At 36.7% G+C, this 24395-nt stretch overlaps 1 protein-coding gene across 2 annotated transcripts; it reads right to left on the minus strand.

Moving 5' to 3' along the window:
• Positions 1-583: 583 nt before the first annotated feature.
• SUV420H1 (suppressor of variegation 4-20 homolog 1 (Drosophila)) lies at positions 584-22042 on the minus strand. 2 transcript variants are annotated; one of them, XM_010011898.1, is made up of 10 exons: positions 21883-22042; positions 20734-20881; positions 10687-10852; positions 9224-9333; positions 7157-7323; positions 6519-6538; positions 6203-6339; positions 3438-3634; positions 2197-2199; positions 584-2091 (listed from the first exon to the last, which is right to left on the minus strand). In XM_010011898.1, the coding sequence occupies exons 1-10, from the start codon at positions 22040-22042 to the stop codon at positions 626-628; spliced, it is 2574 nt and encodes an 857-aa protein (XP_010010200.1). In that variant the 3' UTR covers positions 584-625. The 2 variants fall into 2 exon arrangements, with proteins under 2 accessions (XP_010010200.1, XP_010010201.1); XM_010011899.1 differs by lacking the exon at positions 2197-2199.
• Between the last annotated feature and the right edge of the window lie 2353 nt (positions 22043-24395).

The raw sequence follows: 24395 nt of genomic DNA on the forward strand, positions 1-24395 counted from the left end.
CGTCTGGGACAGCATACAGTGTTAAAACTGACAAACTCCAAGGGGGAAAAAAAACATCTAGCAAATAAAACGAAAAGCTGTAGATAACTGCTGGTGATATAAACATATACTAGAAAACCTTAATATGCTGCTACTATGATTTTTTTAATTGTTTAGTCAAATATTGTAAGAGCAAACTAATGCTCTTGCCGATCAAAAATAATTACGTAGCCACACTGTATTTTCATTGTCCTGCATGGAAAGATTTGATGCAATTTCTTAACTTTGCTTGAGCCTTTATTTTACAACAGAGCATTATCTCTAACTCAGAATTGCACATAAGAAGGCTATTAAAAAGTACAATAAAAATCTGCACAAATCAGACTTAAGAAGAGTCAGTATGCTGTACACTTTCTACAATATTACGTTGATAGGTGAATAAACAATAGAGAAGTGCTGCCACTAAGTTTTTCAGAAAGTTCTTCAGCTGAGGAATAATCAAATGGAATTTTTGTTGTGGGGTTTTTTTGTTTGTTTTGTCTTTTTTTTGTTGTGTTTTTTTGTTTTGGGATTTTTGTTTGCCTTTTTTAGATTTTTATTCTTTTTTTATAAAAAGGACATCCAGGTCAGTTTAAGACCTATAAGCTTATGCATTGAGCCTTAAAGACTGATCCTCTCTCCTCCTGGAAGAAATATCAATATCTATTGAATCCTTGCCAACAATAAGCCTTAATCTCTTCGCTGGAGGAAGAGGAATAAAGTCATCAAACTCATCATCATAGTCATCTTCCTCTTCATCATCCTCTTCTGATGAAGATTCATCTGCTGTTTCCTCTTCATAGTGACCATAATCATCTACTTCCATTCTTGACTCCAAAAGGGAGAGAGTTTCACTACAACACACACCATTTTCATGAAGGTCCTCAGGGTACGTCCCTATGTTTTCTTCCTCTCGTTTCAGCTGTATTTTTAATTTTGTTGAACTATTGCCTGATCCTGAGTTAAACCCATTATTTAACTTTGCTACATATAAATTATTGTCTTTTTCGTGGTCTTTACTTAATTTGATGCTTATTTTTGAAGAATTCATTCCATCATTTTCTTGATCATTTGCCTTGCTGCTGCTATCATGGCGCCTACGAAGAGTCAGTTTAGGGATCCCAGAGCTATTTTCAAGGATAAGTTGTGCATCATACCTCGTGATTCGTCTTTTCTTTTTACTTTTTGCAGTTCTAAAGCTGTCTTTTGCTTTAAAATTGTCAGATGTTACAACAGAGCAGCCACCAGACCCTGGGACACAGTCTTTGTAGCCTACAGGTGTGTCCGCCACATTATTCCTCTCTCCGAGTTCTGAATGAGAACTAATCAAATCTGGTACTTCATCTTTCACAGGTATATTGTGCATAGTATCAGTTTCTTCTAGTTTTGCAGACGGTTTCACAAGTTTTCCTTGTCGAGATTTCTTTTTTGTCATGCCTGCATCATTTTTCTGGCACCTAATCTCCCCTTTATGTGATGGTCCATGAGCCAGGTCATTTTCATTTAGCACACGAGACTGCTGCTCTAAAACATCCGACTGCGTTCCGGTCAAGTTATTCTTATAGCTATCCAACATATTTGGTTCAAGCTTTATGTCAGAGGTCTCCTTCAAATTCATCCTCGTTCTCACTGACCTCCTTGTTATGTATGTGCAGGGTGGTATATCACCATGCTCATGAGCACCTTTCACAGAATTCAGTTTATGTTCTCTTGCTGCATGCCTTGTTAAGCAGCCACTAGAGACTGCAACTTTGACTGGTCCCTCCAATTCTTTATCCTTTTTAATGGGCAAGTTTTTGTACAAAACTACTTTAGGCTCTTTGAGAACTAAATTTCCCATTTCGAGCTTTCTAGAAGCATTCTTTTGCTCTGGCCTTTTGCACTGATTTCTCAACTTTATCTTTGAAAGTAAAGGCTTTGCAGGCTTTTTCAGTCTCTTTGGTACCCTGGAATTATTTATATGAGTTAGTTTAGATGAGGTAGAATTTGATGATGCTGGAATTCTTGATATAGACTGTCTCAATGTTCTATTTTTGCTGTTCTTTTTGACGCCAATTGAAGATTTTCTGTTAGCTGCAAAAGAAAAGAAGTTTTGTTATGACATTGCTCTATCCTGAGTTTCCTGCTCTCAAATACTGTAGTTACTTATTTTAAACACTTCTTCAAAACCTGTGAAACAGGCTAGACGGTACACAGTTAGGAGCAAGACTGCTTAACTTGTAGCTCAGACATGAAAGGAATTGGCAAACAAGTCAAAAGTTCCAAGAGAAGATCCATGTTGTAGGTACACTTTCCTCACTGCCCCCCATAGACTAAGTTTTGTTTTTACTGAAATTCTTCTTCTACCAATTTTTTAAAAAACAACCTGTCTCACATTATCTGCATTCTTATCAAGTATTATTCCACCAACATCTGATGATCAGCATGCTCCAGCGTTAACCCCAGATTTTTTCCTACAGGAGGAGGAAAATAAACCCCAAAACCTTAACTACTGTAATGGTTTCCATTTCAAGTATCCAGTTGTCTGTCACCTACTCTGGTAAGCAAGGGGGTTTTGTCTGCCCAAGCAAAGCTATAACTCTAAAGCTTTGTAATTAGAGATCATAAGAGGGAGGGGGCGAAAGGGGAGAAGAGAGGGGAGAAGTGTTAATTGTTGGGTTGTTTTTTTGTGTTTGTTTGTTTGTTTTTTAGTATCACAGAAGCAAACAGGAGCCACATGGAATCATATTTCATGTGGCTCCACACTTATTTTCTACTTAAGTCAAAGTTATTTGTATTTTACCTGTACCAAAGGTGGTGGGAGTGGGGAAGGGGGGAAAGTAAATAAACGATACTCACTACTCCATAAAGAGAAGTCTCTCAGGAATATCACAAACAAAAACCCTTCCAACAATTTCTTCTGAGATTACTGTGTACTTTCACTTCAGAATAGGTACCTGAACTATCAGTCCTGGATTTGTAGAGGAAATAGCTACCCAATTTAAATGATCTCTAAAGGAAACTATATGTTTAATAAGCTCTACTAAGAGAATTTTTTTAAAAACTTTTCCTACAGAATGCAGGTTACTCAAGCTATGTAAGTTTTCTTTCCTAAACCATACTACTACATGTCAGCTTACCACATTTCAAAACACATACAATATTGCTAGAACTTTAACTGACATATTTAGAAATAAGACAATATTTGCTTTTGATATAAATAAAAACCAAGAACATATCACATATTGTTCTTTAAACACTTCAGGAGAAACACAAATTTGCTATTTAAATTGCCTTTGGATTCCTGAATAAATCATGGTTCTAAAGACCAATATCTGAGATTCATCTCAAAACTAAGAGAGGAATTCCATCATGGTGAAAGTTTTAAATGTTTTTATGAAACCTTTAATCTGGCATTCTAAGATTTTTCCCTTACTTACTTGCATTAGCTTTTTCCTGAGTGGTGTCTGCATCAGTGTTAGAGCTGACAGACTGGCTGTCTGAATTTTTGCTGCTGTCACCCAACTTTTTAAGTCTGTTCAATCGTTTATCTGTTTCTCTCAGTCCATATTTGCTATTAATCACAGGAGTAGGTGCTGGCAATCCTACTCTTGATTTAAAAGCACCAGTTCCACGTCTACAAAGAAAAAGAGGACGCGATGTATTAATAACCTTAATATAAGCTTAGAATTTTGTTTCATATACAATAGTTTGAATCCCAAGTATATTTGCGTAAAAAAATACCAATAACCACTGAATACTGAATTTATTAGCATTTTGTAGGCTTAGTAAGATATTGATATACTTATTTTAGTAATATGTGTAGAAAGACCTTTAATTTATTTCTTGCAAGAAGAAAAATTGCAAAAGTAGGTTTCCCTTGCTTTATGGCTAAGTATTGTTTCATAGCCAAATTACGCAGGTGAAAATGAAAACACGGCCGTTCAAAAGGCTACTTAAATTAGCAAACAACTGAAATTTTTCCTAATTACGTAAGGATAGTAAAAAAAAAAAAAAATCAGCTTCAGTTACAATGCTTGTCACTGCATCAGCAAGAGTTGGAAAGTACAGAATATAGAATAATATTATCACATACTTCTGTGCTCCTTCCTAACTGAAAGACACCAGTATGTATTTACAATGAAAATGAAATGGCTGAGCAAACCTAGAACTTTTTTTTTTTTTAAGTAATTACATAATAGGATTAAGATTAAGAATTCCTGTACTTGCACTTCAACTACTACTACCAGGAATTCTTTGATACTCTTTAACAATCTGGTATGCTTGCACTTTGCAGAATTACTGAAGACAATTTCAGTTTGGATTCCAGTGTGTTCTACTGGAAGAAAAATCTATCAAATTTAACCAAAAGTGCATCAGGCAGGATCTTAGGCTCCACAAGGTTAATTATTATGCTGACAACACTTGTTCTTACATTAACCAGTATTTGTTTGATATGGAACATTCAGTGTTAATTTGGATTCTACAAATTACAGGCAGCTTAAGATACTAAACTGAACTTAGCATAAGCAACAGCCACTTCAGAATATAATGGTGCTATAAACAACCACAACTGTCTTCTGACATATTGTCTTTGGTGCCCAGTTGTCTCAGCCAGCATCATCAGCAGGCTCACCTAAAAAGACTACATGCACACATGTAAAGATATGCAAATTTTCTTGGTGATGACTTATGGAGGCTTGAAAACAGAGGGGGAAAAAAATTATTAAAAACGTACAGTGCCAACCTTCCTAAAGCTCCCAAACATACCCTACAGATTCTTAGAAGTCAGGCATTTTAACATTACAAATTATCACCCTTTACAGCATAGTCAAAATTGAGTCACTTCAAGATGGTTTTTTTGGTGGTGTACAAAGTGACAGTTGCCTCATCAGCGCTGGTAAGAACTCATTTTTCCTTGCTCAACTCTCCTAAATTCAAATCTTTCATTTCTGATTGCTGTACCACAGCTTTGTGACTGAAAAGCAGATTCCTAAAGTTAGAATTACGCAAATGCTACCTTTAAAATACAACATTTTCATGTACTTAAAATACAAAAATGACAAGTTAGTGAAACTGTTCAGACATAAAATGTTTTTTTTCCTGAAAGTATGTCCATATTACATTAAAATCAACAGAATTTGAGCAAAAAGAAACATATCACTCCAAGTAACAAGAAAACAACAATCATGGTGTGCAACAGCTCCTAGGACTGAAGTACATTTTTGCTAGCAGCTCTCTAAATAAAGTCTGAGACTGTACCCTTCACTTCAAATGATCAACATCATATGAGCTTGGAGGTCCACACCAGAAAGTTCTCCCTTTTCTTGAATTGCAAGAATAATGCAGTAAACACGAAGGTAGGATTGTTAGACTATTTATACATATGTGCACTACGTCATTTCTCAAGATGATTACTATTTTTTCTTTTTTTTTTTTCCTCTCTACAGTTAGGTCAAACAGTAACACATTCTGTGCAGTTCTTCTTGGAACTAAGTGAAGTTCTCACAAATGTTGAGACTCCATGCTGAGTAAGCAGAAGTTTCAACATGGCAAAAACCAACCATGAAATTCTTTCAACTGATTTTGTTAAGAAACTAGGTTCGGACAGAACAGGTTGAAAACAAATGTAACAACAACTTTGCTGCTATTGTGTGATGGGCAGATATAGGCAACTGCTGACCAAACCAGTAGATCTTTATGAATACACAACCCCCCAGGTTCTAATAGCACAAGATGAAAACTACTTTGCTCATTCCTAGCAGAAAAGAACTTCAGGTCAACATAGAAAATGCTAATGAAATTTGCTTTTTCAAGTGGAAAAAAAAAAAAGAAGAGCAAAAGTTAAAGGTCAGCTGCTAATGGTCTCATAGAAGCTACAACTGTTTTCTTTCCAATTCTACTTTATTCACCACAAATATTTTTAACAATCTACACTTCCTCCTTTTTATTTTTTTTTGTTATTCTTATTTTGGGCTATCTCCAGAACAAAGAATCAAAAGAAAAACAGAATGCAGGAGTTCTAAGAAATGTGACCATTCACTAACAACATTTAAAAAAAAAAAAAAAAAAAGTCATTAGAAGAAGTAGCAAAGAACAATTATAATGTGTAAAAAAAATCTGAGTACTCATAACCAAGGACTTTCATAAAATATGTCACGAATAAGCTCAATTCCATTTGAAACTTATTTACATCAGTGCGTACCTTTCACAGGTGTAGCATTCGCAGTATTCGTTATTTTCTCCAAAAAACCCATCTCCATAGTAACAAGAGATTTCTTCTCCAGGTTCAATATCTCTTAGAGCTTTCACACATGCTGTATCCCTGCCCGTTGAGACAAACTGGGGAAGGAGATAACAGGGGGGAAAAGAAAAAAAAAGAAAAAAGAAAAAAGGTTATCATTCTGGTTGAACAGTATCTGAGTAAGAAACAAAAAACAGTGAAACAGTTGGGGAGGGGGGAGGAAGGTGCAGTGATAAAGAGAAAAAATGTGGGTGATTTATTTTAATTTCTTACTTACCTTACAGTTAGGTCTGCAATCTGAAAAAGGTCCAAAAGATAAAGTCAATTAACTGTTGATAAGACCTGAAACATGAATAGTTGTAGATATCTAAAGTAAGGATTCACTCTGACTTCAATAACTATAGAATCTCAACTACATACTGGGAGTTACATTAGTATTGCACAGAGCTATACATAGAAAGATTTGGTTTCTGAGCTCTTTCCTGTGCTATCACAAATGTTCAGATTCCTTCCTCTTTAAGGTAATAGGATTTATCTTAAATCCTACCTCTTTTCCTTCAGCATACAAAAGCAACAGAATCAATTAAGCTTCTGTGCAAAAGGTTAAAGGCGTAAGTTCACCTAAGAAATACGTTACTGCTGACTGAGTTTACAAAGAATTCAAGGTAACCCACAATATACTCTACTAATTCAGCTGCCAGTTCCAAAGTCTCTGTGAAGTAAGAAGGCATCACTTCCTAGAGCCTTCTCCAAGCTCCCCACAGCTTTGCTTTGGGAAAATCTTAAGAGGATTTTGTCCTACAGTAAACCCAGTATGCCAGATTCAGACCTTTTCTCTAAGGTCTCTAAGCTCACCAACACTTCTAAGCAGAAATGCTTATGTCCATTAACATACTTCCTATACTTATTACTCACCATGATTGATAAATGCTGCAGGACCAAGCCACAGCTGTGCACAGTTTTTCCGTGTTGAATACATGACACTGAAGTCATTTTCCCCATGTCTCAACAGCATGTTTTCTTCCATTTCTGATAGTTCAGCAATACAGCCCACAAGTAATTCTATTTTATCATTTCGTTTCCTTTAGTGTAAAAAGAGTAGCAGATGTAAGAATGCATATGCCAAAATTGCAAAGTAATTTCCCAAGAAGAAAAGTTGTCAATAACAGGAAGTGTTTTGTAAACCATTTCTCAAACGCTATAAACCTCATGCTTTAGCTCAGTTAGAGGCAGGATATTAGGCTAAACAGACTTATCTGAAATTAAGTATATGTTTTTATGCTGCTATACAGAATCAATTACATCAATTCTGACAGACATTACTACCATTGTATCCACAATTTCCTGAGACTGTAAGCAAGAAATTGCAGGAGTTGATTACTTCAGCTTCTACAGTTGTTCAAACCAAAAGCAAGATTTTTCATTTGTGCACACTCCCTCCCCATCAGCACTTAAGACACTTCCTCCAGCTGCTCTTGTTTGCATTTCCTACACTTCTTCCACTAGCCAGGAAAACACAGCATAGCAAAGATGCTTAGAACTCCACAGCTTCTTAAAAAAGACCCAGTACTGACTCAAAAAAAAAAAAAAAAAAAAAAAAAAAAGGCCAGAATTCATGCAAGGTATCTCTTTTCATGAGTGGTTCTACAGCATCAAACTGGTCCCTGAAATAGACCACTGGGGGATGGAGGGTGGGACACAACACCAACAAAAGCATGATGCCTTCATGTGTGGACAGCCAATCTGCCATCATATACATAGCAGATCAGAGGCACTGAATACTCCGCCTAGGAAGAAGCAATTTCCTTTACCTTGCAAAAGCATTGTTTCTGCTGATCTTTAGAGTGGCCATTCCAAATTTTGGCCAATTACTCTGACAGAGATGAATATGCAGATACTAAATACGCATGAAGGACACAAACTAGAAGCCAAGCCTTTTAAGTGCAAAATTCTCCCGTATGAGAGAGCTGAGCAATCTTACTAGTTTTGAAGTTTCACAGGTATTGCCAAGGTTAAGAATCAGTTCACCTGTCTTGTGCACTTTCAGGCCACTCAAGATTTAAAGCATGTAAAGTTAATTCATTCTTAGCAGACCCCAAAATTTTTAGCTTCCACCCCAAAGAATCAGCCATGGGGAGAATTCACCCAACCCCCAAAATACTGATTATGTCATGATTGTGGAACTTCCAGCTACAGTCATGAAGAGCTAGAAACTGGCCTCAACTTTCTTAAAGCTTACTCTCCCACATGTAGAGGCTGTAGCCCCACAGTAACAGCATGCTTACTTGGTATGCTGCCAGCATAATGTCTAGCCAATCCTAGCCTGCATAAAATAGCATATCATCATCTCAAGTGTGCTGTTATGAGTATGTACTGCAACAAAGCAAAACAAATATAAATTATGGGAGGGAGGAGAGGGGGAAGGAAGTGGAAAGTTTATTTTAAAATAATCTGCATTTCCCCAGGATCTGCTGGTGCTGCCACAGACATGCTTATAATGGAACTCAGATGTGTCAAAATGAGATGGGGACATACACTCGGGTTCCGACTTTGTGTTTCCAGGAGAGATTTATCTTGCACAATCAAAATAACACCCCTCAGTTTCACAAAGGTGGAAAACTAATTTCCCCTACAATTATCTGTTGTATAACAAATATGATAAAATGTGCGTCTTGACACGGTTGTGTTTCTCACAGGAGGCAAACAACTCAATTATCTGACTGAAAACAAGATTAAAAAAACCCGCTTGTATACTGAAAACTGTATGGTTATGTCCAAATATACAAATGAATGTCTTACAGAAACATTTATTAAGTACTTAGCAAAAACAGACACCAAATTTAATTTCTAAGTAAAAATACAAACCCTTGTATTCCATTGGTTGCTGTTTTAATTCTACATCATACTTTTCAATTTCTTTTTTAGACTCTCTCAAAATAAATTGACAGAAATAGAATGCAACAAGCAAACTGTATTTCTTACCATTCTTTTGTTGCAACAATTTTGGCTCCATTTTGCTCAGAAGAATACCGATTACAAGGCAGTATCTCAAACCCACTATCGGTAGCAAACATTCGTAAATAAATAAACACCTGCAATGGAAGAAAACACGTACTTTTCTGTTACAAGCAAAACAAAGACATGTAGAAAAAAGAAAGTCAGTGAACTGCACAAACACCCCCCACCCCAAAAATAGATATTGCAATGGGATGTTCTTTGCTTAAGTGCATTTCTGATTATAAATTTTAGCAATACATGTTAATCTTGTTTCTTAAGACTGACTTGCAGGAATTCTCACATGGATAACATGACTATCCAAAGAGTTAAAAAAAAAAATAAAATTAAAGATGCCTCAAATGACACAAAACTATCCGAACCAACAAAAATGGGTAACTTCTTCTTAAAGTTACTAAGTAGCTGTATTTAAGAATTCTTCTCTTTAGATCTTTAAGAACTACTGAGACCTAACAATCTACAGCATCCAATTTCATTCTTTCCAGTTCTGAAAAACATATTACTTACCATGATAAATCTAAATACCGAATACAGGGATCACTGGATAAATTCTTTTTAGTTAGTTATATTACTCAAAAATAAATTTGGGAAAGCAGAATTTGCTGCCTAATTTTTTCTACACTACTAGATTTGATGCACTTTAAAGTAAGCAAAATTCCTTTTGGTTGTATCTGAAAACAATGCGCTCACTCCTGAAGAAGTTGGGGTTTTTTTACGTAAAAAAAAAAAAAAAACAAAAAAACAAACAAAAAAAAAACTACCTCACAACTTTGAGAATCAACAACCAATATATACTATATACAAAAGGATCTGGGGCATGGGAAGTGAAGGAAAAACAACACTCTCCCATAAAGCCCCAACAGCCAAAACATCTGAGGCATTCTGAGGTAAAAAGGCTTCTCCATTTTCCTTTACCTTTGCCATAAAATTTGATTTATGATAGCTACAGGTTAAAAAAAAAAAAAAAAAAAAAAAAAAAAAAAAAAAAAAAACAAAAAAAAAAAAAAAAAAAAAACCACCCAAGCCAACAAGCCACAGAACAAACAGAAAAGGGGGCAAAAATACAACTTTCAAAGAATGAAAGGTCCTAGAAACCCCTTGTCTCCCAGAAGGTCTTCTCTCTTCCGCGTATGACTTATGTCAACAGCAAAAGAGGCAAATGTGTTTTAAATATGTTGTCCTTTCTCCATGATTATAAGCACAAGGTAAGGTAACTAAAAAAAAAAAAAATAAAAATAGAAAGAAAGACGGGGGCAGGGAGCTTGCTGGGTTTTAAAAAACAAAGGAAGATTCTGTTAAAAAGCAATCAAACAAAAGAAACATATCATACAGCAGTGAATTACTTCACTACTGCTACATTCCTAGAAATTTTTACATTTTCTTAGCCTTTCAACCATCTGAAAAAGCACATTAATTACAAATACACCTACATGTTCCTTGAACAACCTTTCCTGCATTTTGTTCTTGTTAAGAAAATAGTGCCGGGCCCAGTCACCTGACGTCAAGGACTTGAAGGCTTTTTCTAAGTGCTCATCTTTCTTAAAACGTTCAATCACCTCTTTTAGTTCTTCTTGCCTTCCTTTAATAGGTCGAAATCTGAAATAAAGAATAAAGCTATTCCAGTCCACTGACATTGATTCTCAATTCCTCCTCACAGTTACTTGCAACACAGAGTTCTTTTGCTAGCCATAAAAACATTTAACTCCTAAGCATAAAGAAACTGACTATTACATACTCAAATCACAGGCCCTTGTTTCCTGAGGCAATGGGAGAGGTAAGGTAAAGCCAAGCATACAACTTGGGATGTTAAAACCCTCTGTTCTGCTGAGAAGCACAATTTATTTACAGAACAAATATCTGGCAAGATTAACCTGCATAGAATAATATTTCACTGCTTTCAATGCCTATTATATGGAACGAAGCAGCTAAAGAACTAGTACAATGGAAGTGTTACTGTCATTCCTAATAAATTTACTATCATTAAAAATGCATACGCAAAAAGAATCAGCAAATAAACTGGGTGCTTTAAGTTTCCTAGTTAACAGTGTATCAAAGAATCCGTGCACAGTTATGGCTTTCGCAGCTGGGTTGGGTGTATGTGATTTGAAATTTAAGCCCTCTAAAACCTTACATGCTACAATATATTTTTATTTTTTTTAATTAACAATAATTAAGACAGTTCAACTGAAAGATTAAAAAGATCTCAAAACAAAAACAAAAAAAAAAGGAAATATCTTGAAGAACAATTTCATATCAACTTTTGCCCCAGCCAAAGCCTTATTATATTGACAAATCCACTCTATGGGTTTATGTGGAATGCAAACATAACATTTGCATTCATAAAGGACACCTCTTAACAACTACACGAGTATTGATAAATAACACACAGTATAGATACTACATCTATGGAAGACTAAAGTTCCACAAGTCAGTGCTATCATAAGATTTTTCCCCAAAAATATTTGCTACAGGAAAAAGGTAGCTGAAAAGCATGGGTAGATATGTAAATAAACTCCTGCACATTAGCAGAGAATTCTGCTTTCTTCCTAAAGCTTGAGATTTAAGAACAAATATTATTCAACAGGAAAAAAATGGTTAGAGAAAAAACCTACACGGCTGCAAGCAGCAGGATCTCCAGTTTTGAGATGAAAAACCATCAAAAGAAAGCAGAATTTAATTGGAAATTATGCCAAAGCTCTATAAATTGCCTTTGCTGAGCACACACCCATATATACTCTGCTCTGGGGTGGAGGTGGGTTGCATATACTTTTGAGTGTATGACACACCCCAGGGGATGCTTCAAAAAGATAAAAATTTTCTAGGGTCATGAGAAAGTTTTCTGTCACTCCTTTTACAACTCTTGTCCTTTGCTTACACAGCATATGACAAAAATGTTACACAAGCTACCAGCTTTTGATTAAATCTGTAAGATTGAGTCCCGTTACTTTTTGCTTGAAGTGCATCACCGTGCTGATTTCCTCTTACTTACCAAATGAAGTCTGCATTTGATGACCAAAGTAAACAAGGGGAAATAAATTCTTTAAGTTATTGGAAAGAAGCTTCATCAACTCCCTCACTGATACCCTGTATTTCAAATTACCATTCACCTGGCTTATCCTCATCTCAGAATGCTGACTGCTGCAAGTAACTTATTTTCAGATGACCAAGAATTTGCTGCTTCTATGCAACTTGTATGAAGGAAACAACATAGCTTAAATGTTGCACGTTCTAATTCTATTTCACCTTGTAAAGTAGTAAAGAGTTTAATCAGAAATAACTAATAATTATGATGATTTAATTTCCATCATTAGAAATAAAATGTGGTATTTATGCTCCTGATACAATAAAGGCCTCCTAATAGCAGTATCACTTCCAGCAGCAGTGTATTTTATCAGTGTTCCATGCTACTGCTTTTACACGTCTCTGCATTCTCCACCTGGAAAACTTCCTTGTAGTATAATGACTAAGCAATCTTTTTGAATATGGCAAAAATTATCAGCATAAACCTGTGAACTTTCAGAGAAGAAGATACAGTAAGTAGTTCTGGGTGGGATAACATTTAACAATATAGCAAGAGCCAGTCAAGAAACAGATGCCCACATAGCATTGTAGCTATGTACTGTGCAACTAAGTTTCAAATCAAATTCTTTATTAAAGAGTATACTTAAAACACCCAAAAGCCAGCTGTCTTAACAAGTTGCTGAGACTTCATCATGGAAGAAAACTCCCTTCAGACTACAGATGACACAATCATTACTGGTTTTGTTCTGTAGCACAGGAAAGTCTCCCTTGACTTCCTAGTCACATAAAAGATGATGATCTCCCAATTCTCCCGAAACCAGAAAGATTTCTCCCAGATTTGACAGTCATACTCACAGAGGTTCCTCAGACATTAAAAGAATTTAAATGATATAGCCTGAATTGAACCTGACTAGTTTCAGAATAAGATTCGCCCTCATTTTCAGTTTCAATCAGAAACAATTTTCCCAAAAAGGACCCAACTGTTCTGACATCATGAGAAGTACAAAGTACACCAATGTGCACTAACAAGACAGGTCAACATTTTGTTTACACCTTTATCTACAAACATTAAAAGGACAAAACCCCACAGAATTTACAGCTAAAATTTGTCTTCAGCTATGTCTGTTCTTGCTTGGTTAAACGAATGGTTGCCCTTTCCCTTGCATTTTACACTATATGTTGAAATACACTCCTTTTTCTAGCTAAGTGACCTCCAGGAAAAAAAGATAGGTAGAAAACCTATCACATCCAAAATGGCATTACCACCTGAGACGAGCAACGTGTGTGCTGATAGACATAATCATTCTTGTTTATCATCAAGAAGCTTGGTCTAGGCTAGCTAAAGATTCGCAACTCAACCACCAGCAGAAAAAGAAAGCAAAAATAAAAAGCAGAGCAGATGCTAAGTTTAAACAGTCGCTCTAAAGACCTACAGCAAAAGACTCAACACCCTGTATTTTCTAGATTTAGAAGCCCATCTTATAGCCCCAAAGTGATGCTCATGTTTCAGGTCTTTCGCAACGTACCATTCTCAGAGGCTGACTAGATGACTACCTGAATAGCTACCTTTGGTGGCTCAGAACCTGGCCCAACCCTTTAAAAGTCACATACCTCCGTGGATCACATTCAGCTGGTGTTTCTATGGCCTCATCTCAGGTATTCCACACTGGTGGTGGAATTCCTTTAAATGCCTAGCAGAAACTCATGTAACATCATTCCTGAGAAGCAGAATAGTTAGTTTATGTCCAAGTCTTGAAAGGGCCAAAAAGAAGGGTGGAAACAGGAAGGGGGTGAAGACTGTAAAAGCCCCCAGACATCAAAAAGTCAGATGAATGCTACATTTGAAACTTGAAACAAGAACTGGTCTGGGGGGCTTTTTGGGGTGTAGGGGTTTTCTTGTTTGGTTGTGGTTTTTTTTCCTTTTCCTTCAAAGAACATGACCCCTGGCACCTTAGTATCAAGGACCTCCTCCAGCACCTCTACCAAAACACTCTGTTAATATTTTTTACATGGTGACAAGACAGAGCTAATGAGAAAAGATAAACAGGAATCTAAGCAAGAAGTGTCCACAAGTAAATGGAAAGATGCCAGGAACCAACTTCATGAAGCGTTACATTTCAAGGATTCTCACATCCGGGAGACAGAATGACACTTGGAACAGTGAGCCTGAGTTAGTGAGCTCTTCACAGCTCGACAGCACATATAAACTGCACTGAGAGCATATAAACCTTGTATGTAACCCAGACTCCTCATGAAAGCTTCAGTTCTTTGACAGGTGTAACTCCACGTATACTTTAAGATGTACCTCCTGATCTGAGATACTGAAGAAGCCAATATGCCAAGAAAGCCTAGAAGTAGTGTTCCTTGAGAATTTGAGGGTCTACTGATAAATACTTCACTTCTCCCAGAAGTATTATGAAACAGTTTATTTGTTAGTCTTTCCCAGCACTGTCTACCAAAAAGCTAATTGGTTTTGAGAAATACTATTATTTTGGTATTAAAGGGCTTCCTCAATTACACCTGTCAAAAAAAAAAAAAAAAAAAAAACCAAACAGGAAAAAAAACATCTATGTATCTGCTGGAAGAATCTACAGAACTGTTTTTGAGCACCACAACGAAGAAAGCCTGAGAATACCCCACAGCTACATTTATACAAATAGACCAGGCAAAAGAAGCTGGCTTTTAAGTATCAGTAAAATACGAGATCAGTTCTAAAAAGAGAAATAGACCCATAGACAGAACACAAGAAAACCATTAAAACAGAACAGACAATCCAGTCTCTATAAATAGAGAGTCAATTAAAATCAGAACTGTTTATCCAGACTTCTGGTCTGCTCCTATGAACAAATTCTTATATTAGAATCCCTCACGGAAACTGAATCAGACACTCTGGTGTTTGAATCTGCTTACACACAGAGACTCATCGAGCCACCCTACAAACAGCTTCAGGGAACAAGTCTCACAGAACATGGAACCTGCTGCAAAACAGTCTGTTTTTAAAAGTAAGCCAAGAATGAAAAACTCCGCTATCACAGTATCTTTAAAGAAATAATAATACACCTTCTTCCTGACAAGCTGCAGAACAGAAACTTTTCGCACTTCTCCAGGAAATACTTATTTTTCCCTAGTCAACAAGATCCAAAAAAGCAACTGCTATTGCAATTTCAAAATCAGCTACATGATGATCTTATTCCAGTTAAGGGCAAACTGAGGTGGTCTGAATAAGGAAGACGTAGGAAAGCAGCTTGGGGAAGCAAACCTCTCTAAGTTTCTCTTACCTCAGGAATACTTAAAGACTCTTGAAACTCCAAGGTATAAAGCCAAAGGTCAGTGAGATGCTTGCCTATAAAGGAAGTTAAAGGAGAGTTTCTGGTAAGTTCAGAAGCACAGTACCTTGCTCAGTCTCAGTCACTGAGAGCAGTGAGTTTGAATAAAAAGGATAAATTGATCCTGTGAGAGTTCTGCTATGGAACTCCACATACTGTATTGGTGGGTCATAAAAGAGTTATGCTTCTAAACCTATTTTTCAACTTCTGAATAGGGAACATCAAGAAGAGTGAATTTATCAAAACACAGCATCCCATTAGTCTCTTAGCAGGCACTTTGTCTGGATGATATTTTTATGTAAGAGGCTATGGAAAGACAGCAAGTTACTGTTCATCTAGTATCAGAGATTCAGCACAAAAGCTAGAACTGCAAGGCTGTTCAGCATCCAAAACAGCAAAACAACAGGTAAAAATCATCTACTTATACTAAGTAGAAACCATTTATTTAGTTAACATACATTTTGGCTTCCCCCACCCCCCCAACCCTGCAGTAGCAGTATGAGCATTTTAATTAAAAGCTAGTTATATAAAAATCAAGTTGTTCTGTGTTTAATATCCAATGCTGGGATCTGTAAAAACTCCTTGTTCTTTAAAAGCCAAAGTTCAAACCAGCATTTTTAATGACAAAAGTAATCCACGTTATTTAAATTTCTTGAACTGAAACTACACACGCATCAGTGTGGTCAAAACTCCAGTACTGCCTAGAAGAGAATTCTAACAACCACATAATTTCACTCTCCTTGATATGGCTAGCAAATAAATGCTGTCTTTAAATAAATATGGGGCATACAGAAAAACCACACACACCCCACTCCTATTCTGATACTCCACATGGTAAATTTAATTTAGCAGTTACCATGACTACTGGATGCAAGTGACTCCATCTTTTGGACATACAACACTTTTTATAGAAGTTAAAGGTGCAACTAGAAAAAATGTGTAGAAGTAAGGTGGTGGGTGTTGGTATGGGGGGGTTGTGTGTGGTGCTGGTTGTGATATTTTTGTTTATTTTTAAATCCAAAACATTCAGCAGCAGTGAAATAGTTAGTTACAATGTAAACACTGTGTATGATTATACACAGCGAAGGAAGACAACCAGGAACAAGCTGAAGGATGTTACTGACTTAAGTTATCAGCAAAAATAAAAATAGGAAAAAAAAGAAAAGCAGATTTTAGACAGAAGTCAAAGTGATTTTGGAAAGTACACAGATACATTCTTCAGACCTCAGTAACAGCTTCATTCTGAAATAGGGTGTCACTACTTAAGAGCTGTGTACCTCTAATCCAGTATCTCCACAGCACCATGTCACTGAAGTTGAACCATACAGTCATGTAACCTTATTTAGCAGAAGCCACATAGCTTGTTCTACCTCCAAACCCTGTTCAAGATAAATACTGAGCCCTTTTATTACTGTATTGAAATGAGCTAAGAGGCACAGAAATGCTTCAGCACAGACCCACAAATGCAAGTGATAAGGAACTGCTTTGCCTTTTTTGTCCTTATTGCTCAGTGGTGACTCTAAGGGACAAAGAGTGATGTCCATGTCAAGTTCAGGAACAACTGACTGTTCACACCGAAGCCAGCAATTGCTCTTGGTGCCATGTTGAGAGTAAGCAGCTTCCCATACATCATCCCCAAACACTTCATATTTGGTCCTGAAGTCTCATGTTATCAGACAAAACCACCTGCACCACACACCAAGCTTAAATCCTAAAGCAGACTACAAAGCATGTGACATCCTACATCACTTTGAAAGACACTGGAACTGCTCTCAGTATTTCCCAGCATGATGCTGGTGCTTTAGGGAACCAGGAAAGGACAGTGACTGGTAACTGCATCTGTATGATCATGACTCTGGCTTAAGTTTTAAATACTAACACATTTGTATGTACAACAGTAAAGAATGGATTAGACATTAAGGCATGCAACTTCAAGATTCAGCACTCAGGCTAGGGAAAAGCATCTGAGAATAAAAGATGGTAAGATAAGCAAGAATTCACTTTACTTTTACAAGTGTCAGTTTTAATCTCTCATGTTAGACAACCTTCAACCCAGAAAGTAATAGCTTGCAAAATCAGTTTTGTTTTTACAAAAAAGACAGGCATGCAAGACTAAGTAGATCTTAAGAGCCAGGATAGTCTTTGTCACACACACAAAAATACCACAAACAAACAAAGCCCTACAAACAAACAAAACCCAAACAAGCAAACAAATAAAAACCCCAAAGAAGTGTGATATGACAGGATTTGTACAAGAAGGAACAAAACCTTTTAGAACAGCTGTACTTGACAAGATTATACTTACTAATATATGAAGTTTTGTGTTAACTGCTAACCTGCTATTTTGTTGAGGTAAGAGCTACCAATTTGATGAAAGAATGACCACAGCGACTCTAAAGAGGACCAGAAGTTTTGAAAACAATCCTCTTTCTCTTGGAAATCCAAGAGGATTTTAAGTTACTTTTGGGTAAAGCCACTGAAGACATTTCTAGAGCTACATGTTACGCTGTCCATCAAATCCCTGAGTGACAAGAAAGTATTTCAGAGGAATAATGGACAAACTTATTGGGGGAGCTCATTGTAATCTTTTGAGAACTAGTTTTCAGGTGGTTCAGACATTACTAATTTGACAGTTTGCAAAGCTAATAGCCCAACTCCCAAGATGAAGGGCATTCAGGAATTATGGTCCATGGAAAAAATTAACAATCATATTCTTGTCACCACTCTACTGTAAGATCACTTATTTGGTATAAAGACAATGGAAAACAAAGACATTCCAACAATAATCTATATATTTTACTCAAAATTATCCCCCCCACCTCCCCCCACCCCATCAATATACTCTGGCCAAACCAAGAAGTCTTTACAAACTCTTCGACTAAATGAATGAATGAATACAGAAAGTCCTTATATAGGAGATTGTATTTTTGCATTATTAAGTAACTTGGCTTCCAGAGGTAAGGTTAAGTGCAATGTTGGTAAGTGGTCACCAACCTACCCTGGGCTGCTAGTTGCAAAAATACAAATAGCAAAGCAGAATAGTGGCAGTCACATAGTCCACAGTACATCTTCAAACAAATCACAAGGGAACAGGAAATATTTGCTTGCCATCATAAAAGGCTGTTTTATTCTAAGTGCACCTCAATATACAAACTACATAACTAACATGACTTTAACACACTGAAGGAGAAGATGACCAAATAAACTGTAAATTTCTGCTACAATCATGTATTTGATACTAGCTCTGATACTTTGAAAACAGTCTAGTTTTTCATATTTGATTTTCCTCCCACCTTCCCTCCAAGCCATACAAGAACAATACATCTCAGGAGCTCTAGAAAGACTACAGCTTACTGTAGGAAAGAAGATGATCTAAGCATCACAGCGACAGTAACAAGCAGATGTCATCACTGTACCAAAAAGATGAACAAGAACTATGCTGATGCCTTTACTTTAATTCATAGCAACAACAGAAACTCTCTCAACAGGACATTATGAAAGAGGCAAGAAGATGTGTTTCTGGTGGAAGTCATAAGCCCCACCTAAGCACTTCCTATAGCATTCCAAGATTATTGATGTCCTTGAAGACTGCCTGCAACTGTTCTCCAAGTCTGAGAAAGGAAGAAATACATGATGACAGCCTTTGTCTAGTCTTTTGATTCAAATTAGTAATTAAAAAAGTATTTTAGGTGTCGAAAACATATCAGCAGAAAACATTTCTGAGAATAGTTTCTCCAGCTATTAAACACTGAATACATCATTTCCTTAGCAGAAAGAGTTAAGAATTAACTCCCTATGTAGTTAAGAATTAACTCCCTATGTAGTTAAGAATTAACTACCTATAGACTACCATTCATGCAACAAAACAAAAGAGTCTTTTGGGCATATATATTTAGTTTGATTAACTGCTGGAAATACAAAGACACTGTGAACCGAACTGTAATACCATCATCTACCTAGACCCTGTTGGGCACAATGTGCTATTGTAACCAATAGTACAGAGGGAACAGGAAGAACTCAAGCATTCCTCTTGCAGATGGATGCAGTACTCTCCAGTGAAAAAGACACATTTCTTTGGAGTAAGTCTTTGCAGTTATTAGGACCGCACTGTTGCAATTTCATGTGCAACTCATGCTGTCAGGTAATACGAGCAACCATTTATGTTATGTGACAACAGATTAATCTAGCAGTCATTTCTGAATCAATCAGCTCGTTACATACATACAAAAAAACTACTTAACTGATACTCTGGTTATCTGACCATGCTGCACAGGTAAGCTGCTGTTTAAAAATAGCCATAGCAACAGTTTGAAGGACTGAGCAGCCTGTTTTCCATGATGTGCTGCCTGGAAACTCTAGGTCTTTTTATTGCACAATAATAAGCACATGATTACTGTCCTTAGAAACTTAAAATTTCTATGTAACTTCGCCATTAAGCTAGCAACGCAGATCTTTTATGTAAACAAAAACGTAATAGAGATCTCTAGAATATACTTACAATATGTGGTATGCCTGTAAAAGAGAAATGCAGCAACTGACCCCTAAGACCGCACTGACTTTAGATCAGAAGTACTCAGAGAGGTGCGTAACAGTGCAAAACTGTGTGCAACTCCGGTAAGCAAGTTCCCAGTGTGCAAATTAATTCACCTTATACAGACATTTCTGAGTAGCAAGAACTTCAGCAAGAACTGAGCACTTGATGTTCAGGAACTGTATCTTTCTTCTGATATCATAAGAGTAAGAGGGGAAGGAGAAATGCACCCAGGCAGATGAAATAAACAGAAAAGTCCCCAAACACTGACTTCTGTCTTTGAAATAATTCAAATGACTAATAGTTTAAAACTCAGGATTAGTTAACCATTTAAGGCAGGAAACAGTGTCTATTAAGAACCTGTTGTACACCATAGATACACACAGGCTAATAGAAAGACCTGCGATAGTGTTAAAAATGAACACTGCCACAGAGCTCCAAGATCCAGTCTCACATGCAACACAATTTTAAAGGCAGAAGCTACTCACAAATTGCCATTTTTTCAGACCGTCAGAAACATGCAAGAAATTCGATAGTTTTGCTCTGATTACATCAACAAAGATGAGCAATTCTTTTCTAGAAAAATAAAGACAAGTTACCTAGTATTCATTTTGTGTGTCTGAAAACCTAAATAGGGATCAAGAACCAAACTAGTTGCTAGGTCATCGTTTTCACACAGTTCCTTGGCAGACATTCCAGAGGAAGGCACATAACGACTTTGACCCTCAAATCCTGAAGCACCGCTACCTGCAAATAAGAGAACTTAAATTAGGTATCATTTAAAAAACATTATAAAGCCCAACCACTCTCAGGGACAGACAGCCACAGGTAGGAGACAAAAAATATAGAACAATTAAGGAAGATGACAAAATAACTGAAGACCCAGAACCACAGTTAATTTTTCACTCTTGTTCATTTATGTAGCAGCCAGTGGAGAAAGTACTTAAGAATATATTTTACGGGTGTCTTTAACCGCTTTCCTTTTCTTTTCCCCTCCCCAACTACAAGCATCTTTCCAGACCACAAAGTTCAGTCACACCTGCCTCTAAAATTTCTGACCTATAAATGTGATCAAGTCACAAAAATGTCAAAAATTATTTCCCCAAAATCTGAATAAAGGACTTGCTCTGAATTTGTAATCAGTCCTTCATCCCAGACCAACAGCAAAAATAATAATCTATGTTCCTTAAAACCATTTCATAATGACCACTGATATATGTGACTTCATTCAAAACAGGGTTTACTTCTACCTGTGCATTCATTAAAAGATGGGTTAGTAATTCAATTTATGTTATCGTAGAACCCTAGAATGTTTTGGGTTGGAAGGGACCTTAAAGTTCATCCAGTTCCAACCCCCTGCCATGGGCAGGGACACCTTCTACTAGACCAGGCTGCTCCAGGCCCCATTCAACCGGGCCTTGAACACTGGCAGGGACAGGGCAGCCACAGCTTCTCTGCACAACCTCCAATCACACTTGTTCTCACTTATTGCCAATCACGTATTTTATACTTACACCAGTTCAAAATTGATGTACATCTACCTATTCTCACTTAACTTTAAAACTGAAAAGATCTGCATTTCTGAAGCAACTTAACACACCCAGCAGATACAAACATAATTAATACTTCTGATGATAGCTACACACTGAATGCAGACCTCCTTCATGAATTAAGACAAGACAGAAGCTTGACTTGCAAATTGATAGATGAATCACATACAGCACTAAGCTGCATAAATATGCACGTACATCTGCCTGATCTTCTCTCAACTCCATTTTTGCCCGTCTTCGGATTCTCCTTTCCTGCATGCTGCAATTTGGTCTGATTCTGCGCATGGTCATTAGACGACCTGTTTCCACTTCTCCTGCCATTCACCACCATGTTCTTGGATTCTCCCAGCCACTTCATTCCCACAGACAATCTGACTCAGTTGCATTTAGTCACTTTTCAAAAGGCTCGGAGAAGCGGATGAATAATTTCAGTTCCAATTCCTACTGGAAGCAAAACATAAACATGATTAGAACTTACTGGGAAATTGTTTCCAAGACACAGGTTAAACAAAAACAAAAAAAAAAAAAAAGAAAGAAATAAAAAAAAATAAATAGGGGATTAGGAGAGGGGAAGGGAGATGGTGATCTGCATTGTCATTAGGAAGACAGAAAAGCAGTTCAATAGCACTAGTACAGTCAACTGTTGCAAATGCAGATATCCACAGGTGAAGTACTGTCCTACAACTTACAACCACATCTGGAAGCAAAGACAAAATTCTAAAGCTGATAAATGGCTAACGACAACTCAATTTTACAAGCTGGACTACACACACATGTATTATACAGGCATACATACACATGGATAAATACACACTCAGCTATGTGACACCAAAAAAAAAAAAAAGAAAAAAAAAAAAAAAAATCAGTATTTTCAAATACACACCCTATTATTTTTCCTAATAAATGTGTAACCTGTTTGGAACTCGACAGCAAAGAATGACACTATAGAAACATCTTCTGAGAACTAAAGACAAACACAGTTAATAAAGAACCCCAAACACACACAACGTTTAAATGTCTACTTTATGGACCAACAAGCTTTAACATAGCTCTTTAACAGAACTGGAAGCAAACAGTTTGACTACCACAATGCAGCTGCCCTGCATAGTGACAAAGTTCTTCAGGAAGTTACCACATACAGCCTTCAGAAAACAAACCAGAGACTTAAAATTCGCTAGGGAAAGCCTATTCATTGCACTTAGCTGTACAAAGAACCAGACATTTTTACACAGTACCTCAAAAATACCCCCCATGGAAGTCTCACACCTAAACCTGTGCTATACAACACTAGGCTCTTTTTAATTCATAGAGCTTAACATACATTCAAAAAGCAGGAACAAAATCAAAACCAAACACTCCCCCACAAAGACTCACCAAAACAACAACCAAACAAACCATAGCCCCAAAATTTTCTGGTTAAGCATTCCACCCGAACTTTTATCAGAAAACAGCTATGCTTTGAAGATTTCCCACTATCACATAAACACTTAATGACAAACTCACTCTTAAGCTTCCCTCTTTTTGCTTCTCAATCAATATATTTTACAGCTCTATATGCTCTAATTAAACCCTGCTTCCCATTTTTGTAACAGTGATAAAAGAGCATCAAACCAGAAAGTATACTAAAGACTTCCACTGATTTCAGTCTTGGTCTCTTTGCAAACCAGAACTGAGCTATACTCTGTGGTATGCTACTGCTCAAGAGCAGTACAGGTAAATGAAGTTTACCATGAAGTCCAACTGTACATGTACACAATAATTTGGAAGGAGGAAAAAAAAAAAAAAAAAAAAAAAAAAAAAAAAAAAAAAAAAAAAAAAAAAAAAAAAAAAAAAAAAAAAAAAAAAAAAAAAAAAAAAAAAAAAAAAAAAAAAAAAAAAAAAAAAAAAAAAAAAAAAAAAAAAAAAAAAAAAAAAAAAAAAAAAAAAAAAAAAAAAAAAAAAAAAAAAAAAAGAGTTCAATACCGTGGTGTTTCTGACAACTAACAGGTACACTTCCAGCAGGAAAAAGGTATACTCTGCACGATGAAGGAAGTGATCTTTCATAAGTCCAGTTTGGGGAGGGTGAGCACTACCTTTGCTTACAGACTTCTGCCTAACAAATACACTAATGACAAGGAAAGTACAATAGCAGTGTGGCCACAGAAGAATACTCAACCATACTAATCACAAGGACGTTTCCCATAAACATCCTTGCTTTTGCTGCAAAATCTAATGATATATACAATACCAGAAATTCTCCCCAAACAAAATCAAAAGGCATTTAGTAAACCCTAGCAAACATTCTTGGGAAAAATCATTATTTATTTGAGCCTGGCAGCCTAATGAGCAAGAAAACCTTTGTCTCCATCTACTGCTGCCTTCAATTTTCTAGTACCAGCCAAATGACAAACTTGAAAACTGCAAGTGTGCTTCTCCAGCCCCTGTTCCTTCTCCCGATACAAAACACCGCTTTCAAGAGATGGCATCAAAAGCCAGAAGATTCCTTTCCCAGGGAGTATCACAGCTCCTAATGCCAACAGATAACCTAGAAGAGAGCAAGAGATGCACCACACATCACCACCATGTGAGCTTTAATATATCTGCAGATGTGATTTGCTCTCAATACTTTCTACATCAGACTTGTGTACACAAGTCCTTTAGGAATGGAGGGACAAAAGGAAGAGATAAACACCATCCTACTCACGGGGGGGGGGGGGGGGAGGGGGGGAGGA

Source organism: Nestor notabilis, unplaced genomic scaffold (genome assembly GCF_000696875.1).
Source record: "Nestor notabilis isolate BGI_N333 unplaced genomic scaffold, ASM69687v1 scaffold23093, whole genome shotgun sequence".
Classification (NCBI taxonomy): domain Eukaryota; kingdom Metazoa; phylum Chordata; class Aves; order Psittaciformes; family Psittacidae; genus Nestor; species Nestor notabilis.

What these genes read in the sequence shown, in the direction of transcription:
- SUV420H1 (XM_010011898.1), bottom strand. Translation starts at nt 22,042, where the DNA reads ATGAAGTGGCTGGGAGAATCCAAGAACATGGTGGTGAATGGCAGGAGA. An exon ending in TGAGAGAAGATCAGGCAGAT is followed by an intron (nt 20,882 to 21,882) that starts GTACGTGCATAT and finishes TCTTATTTGCAG; the next exon opens with GTAGCGGTGCTTCAGGATTT. An exon ending in TGCAGCATTTATCAATCATG is followed by an intron (nt 6,539 to 7,156) that starts GTGAGTAATAAG and finishes GACCTTTTTCAG; the next exon opens with ATTGCAGACCTAACTGTAAG.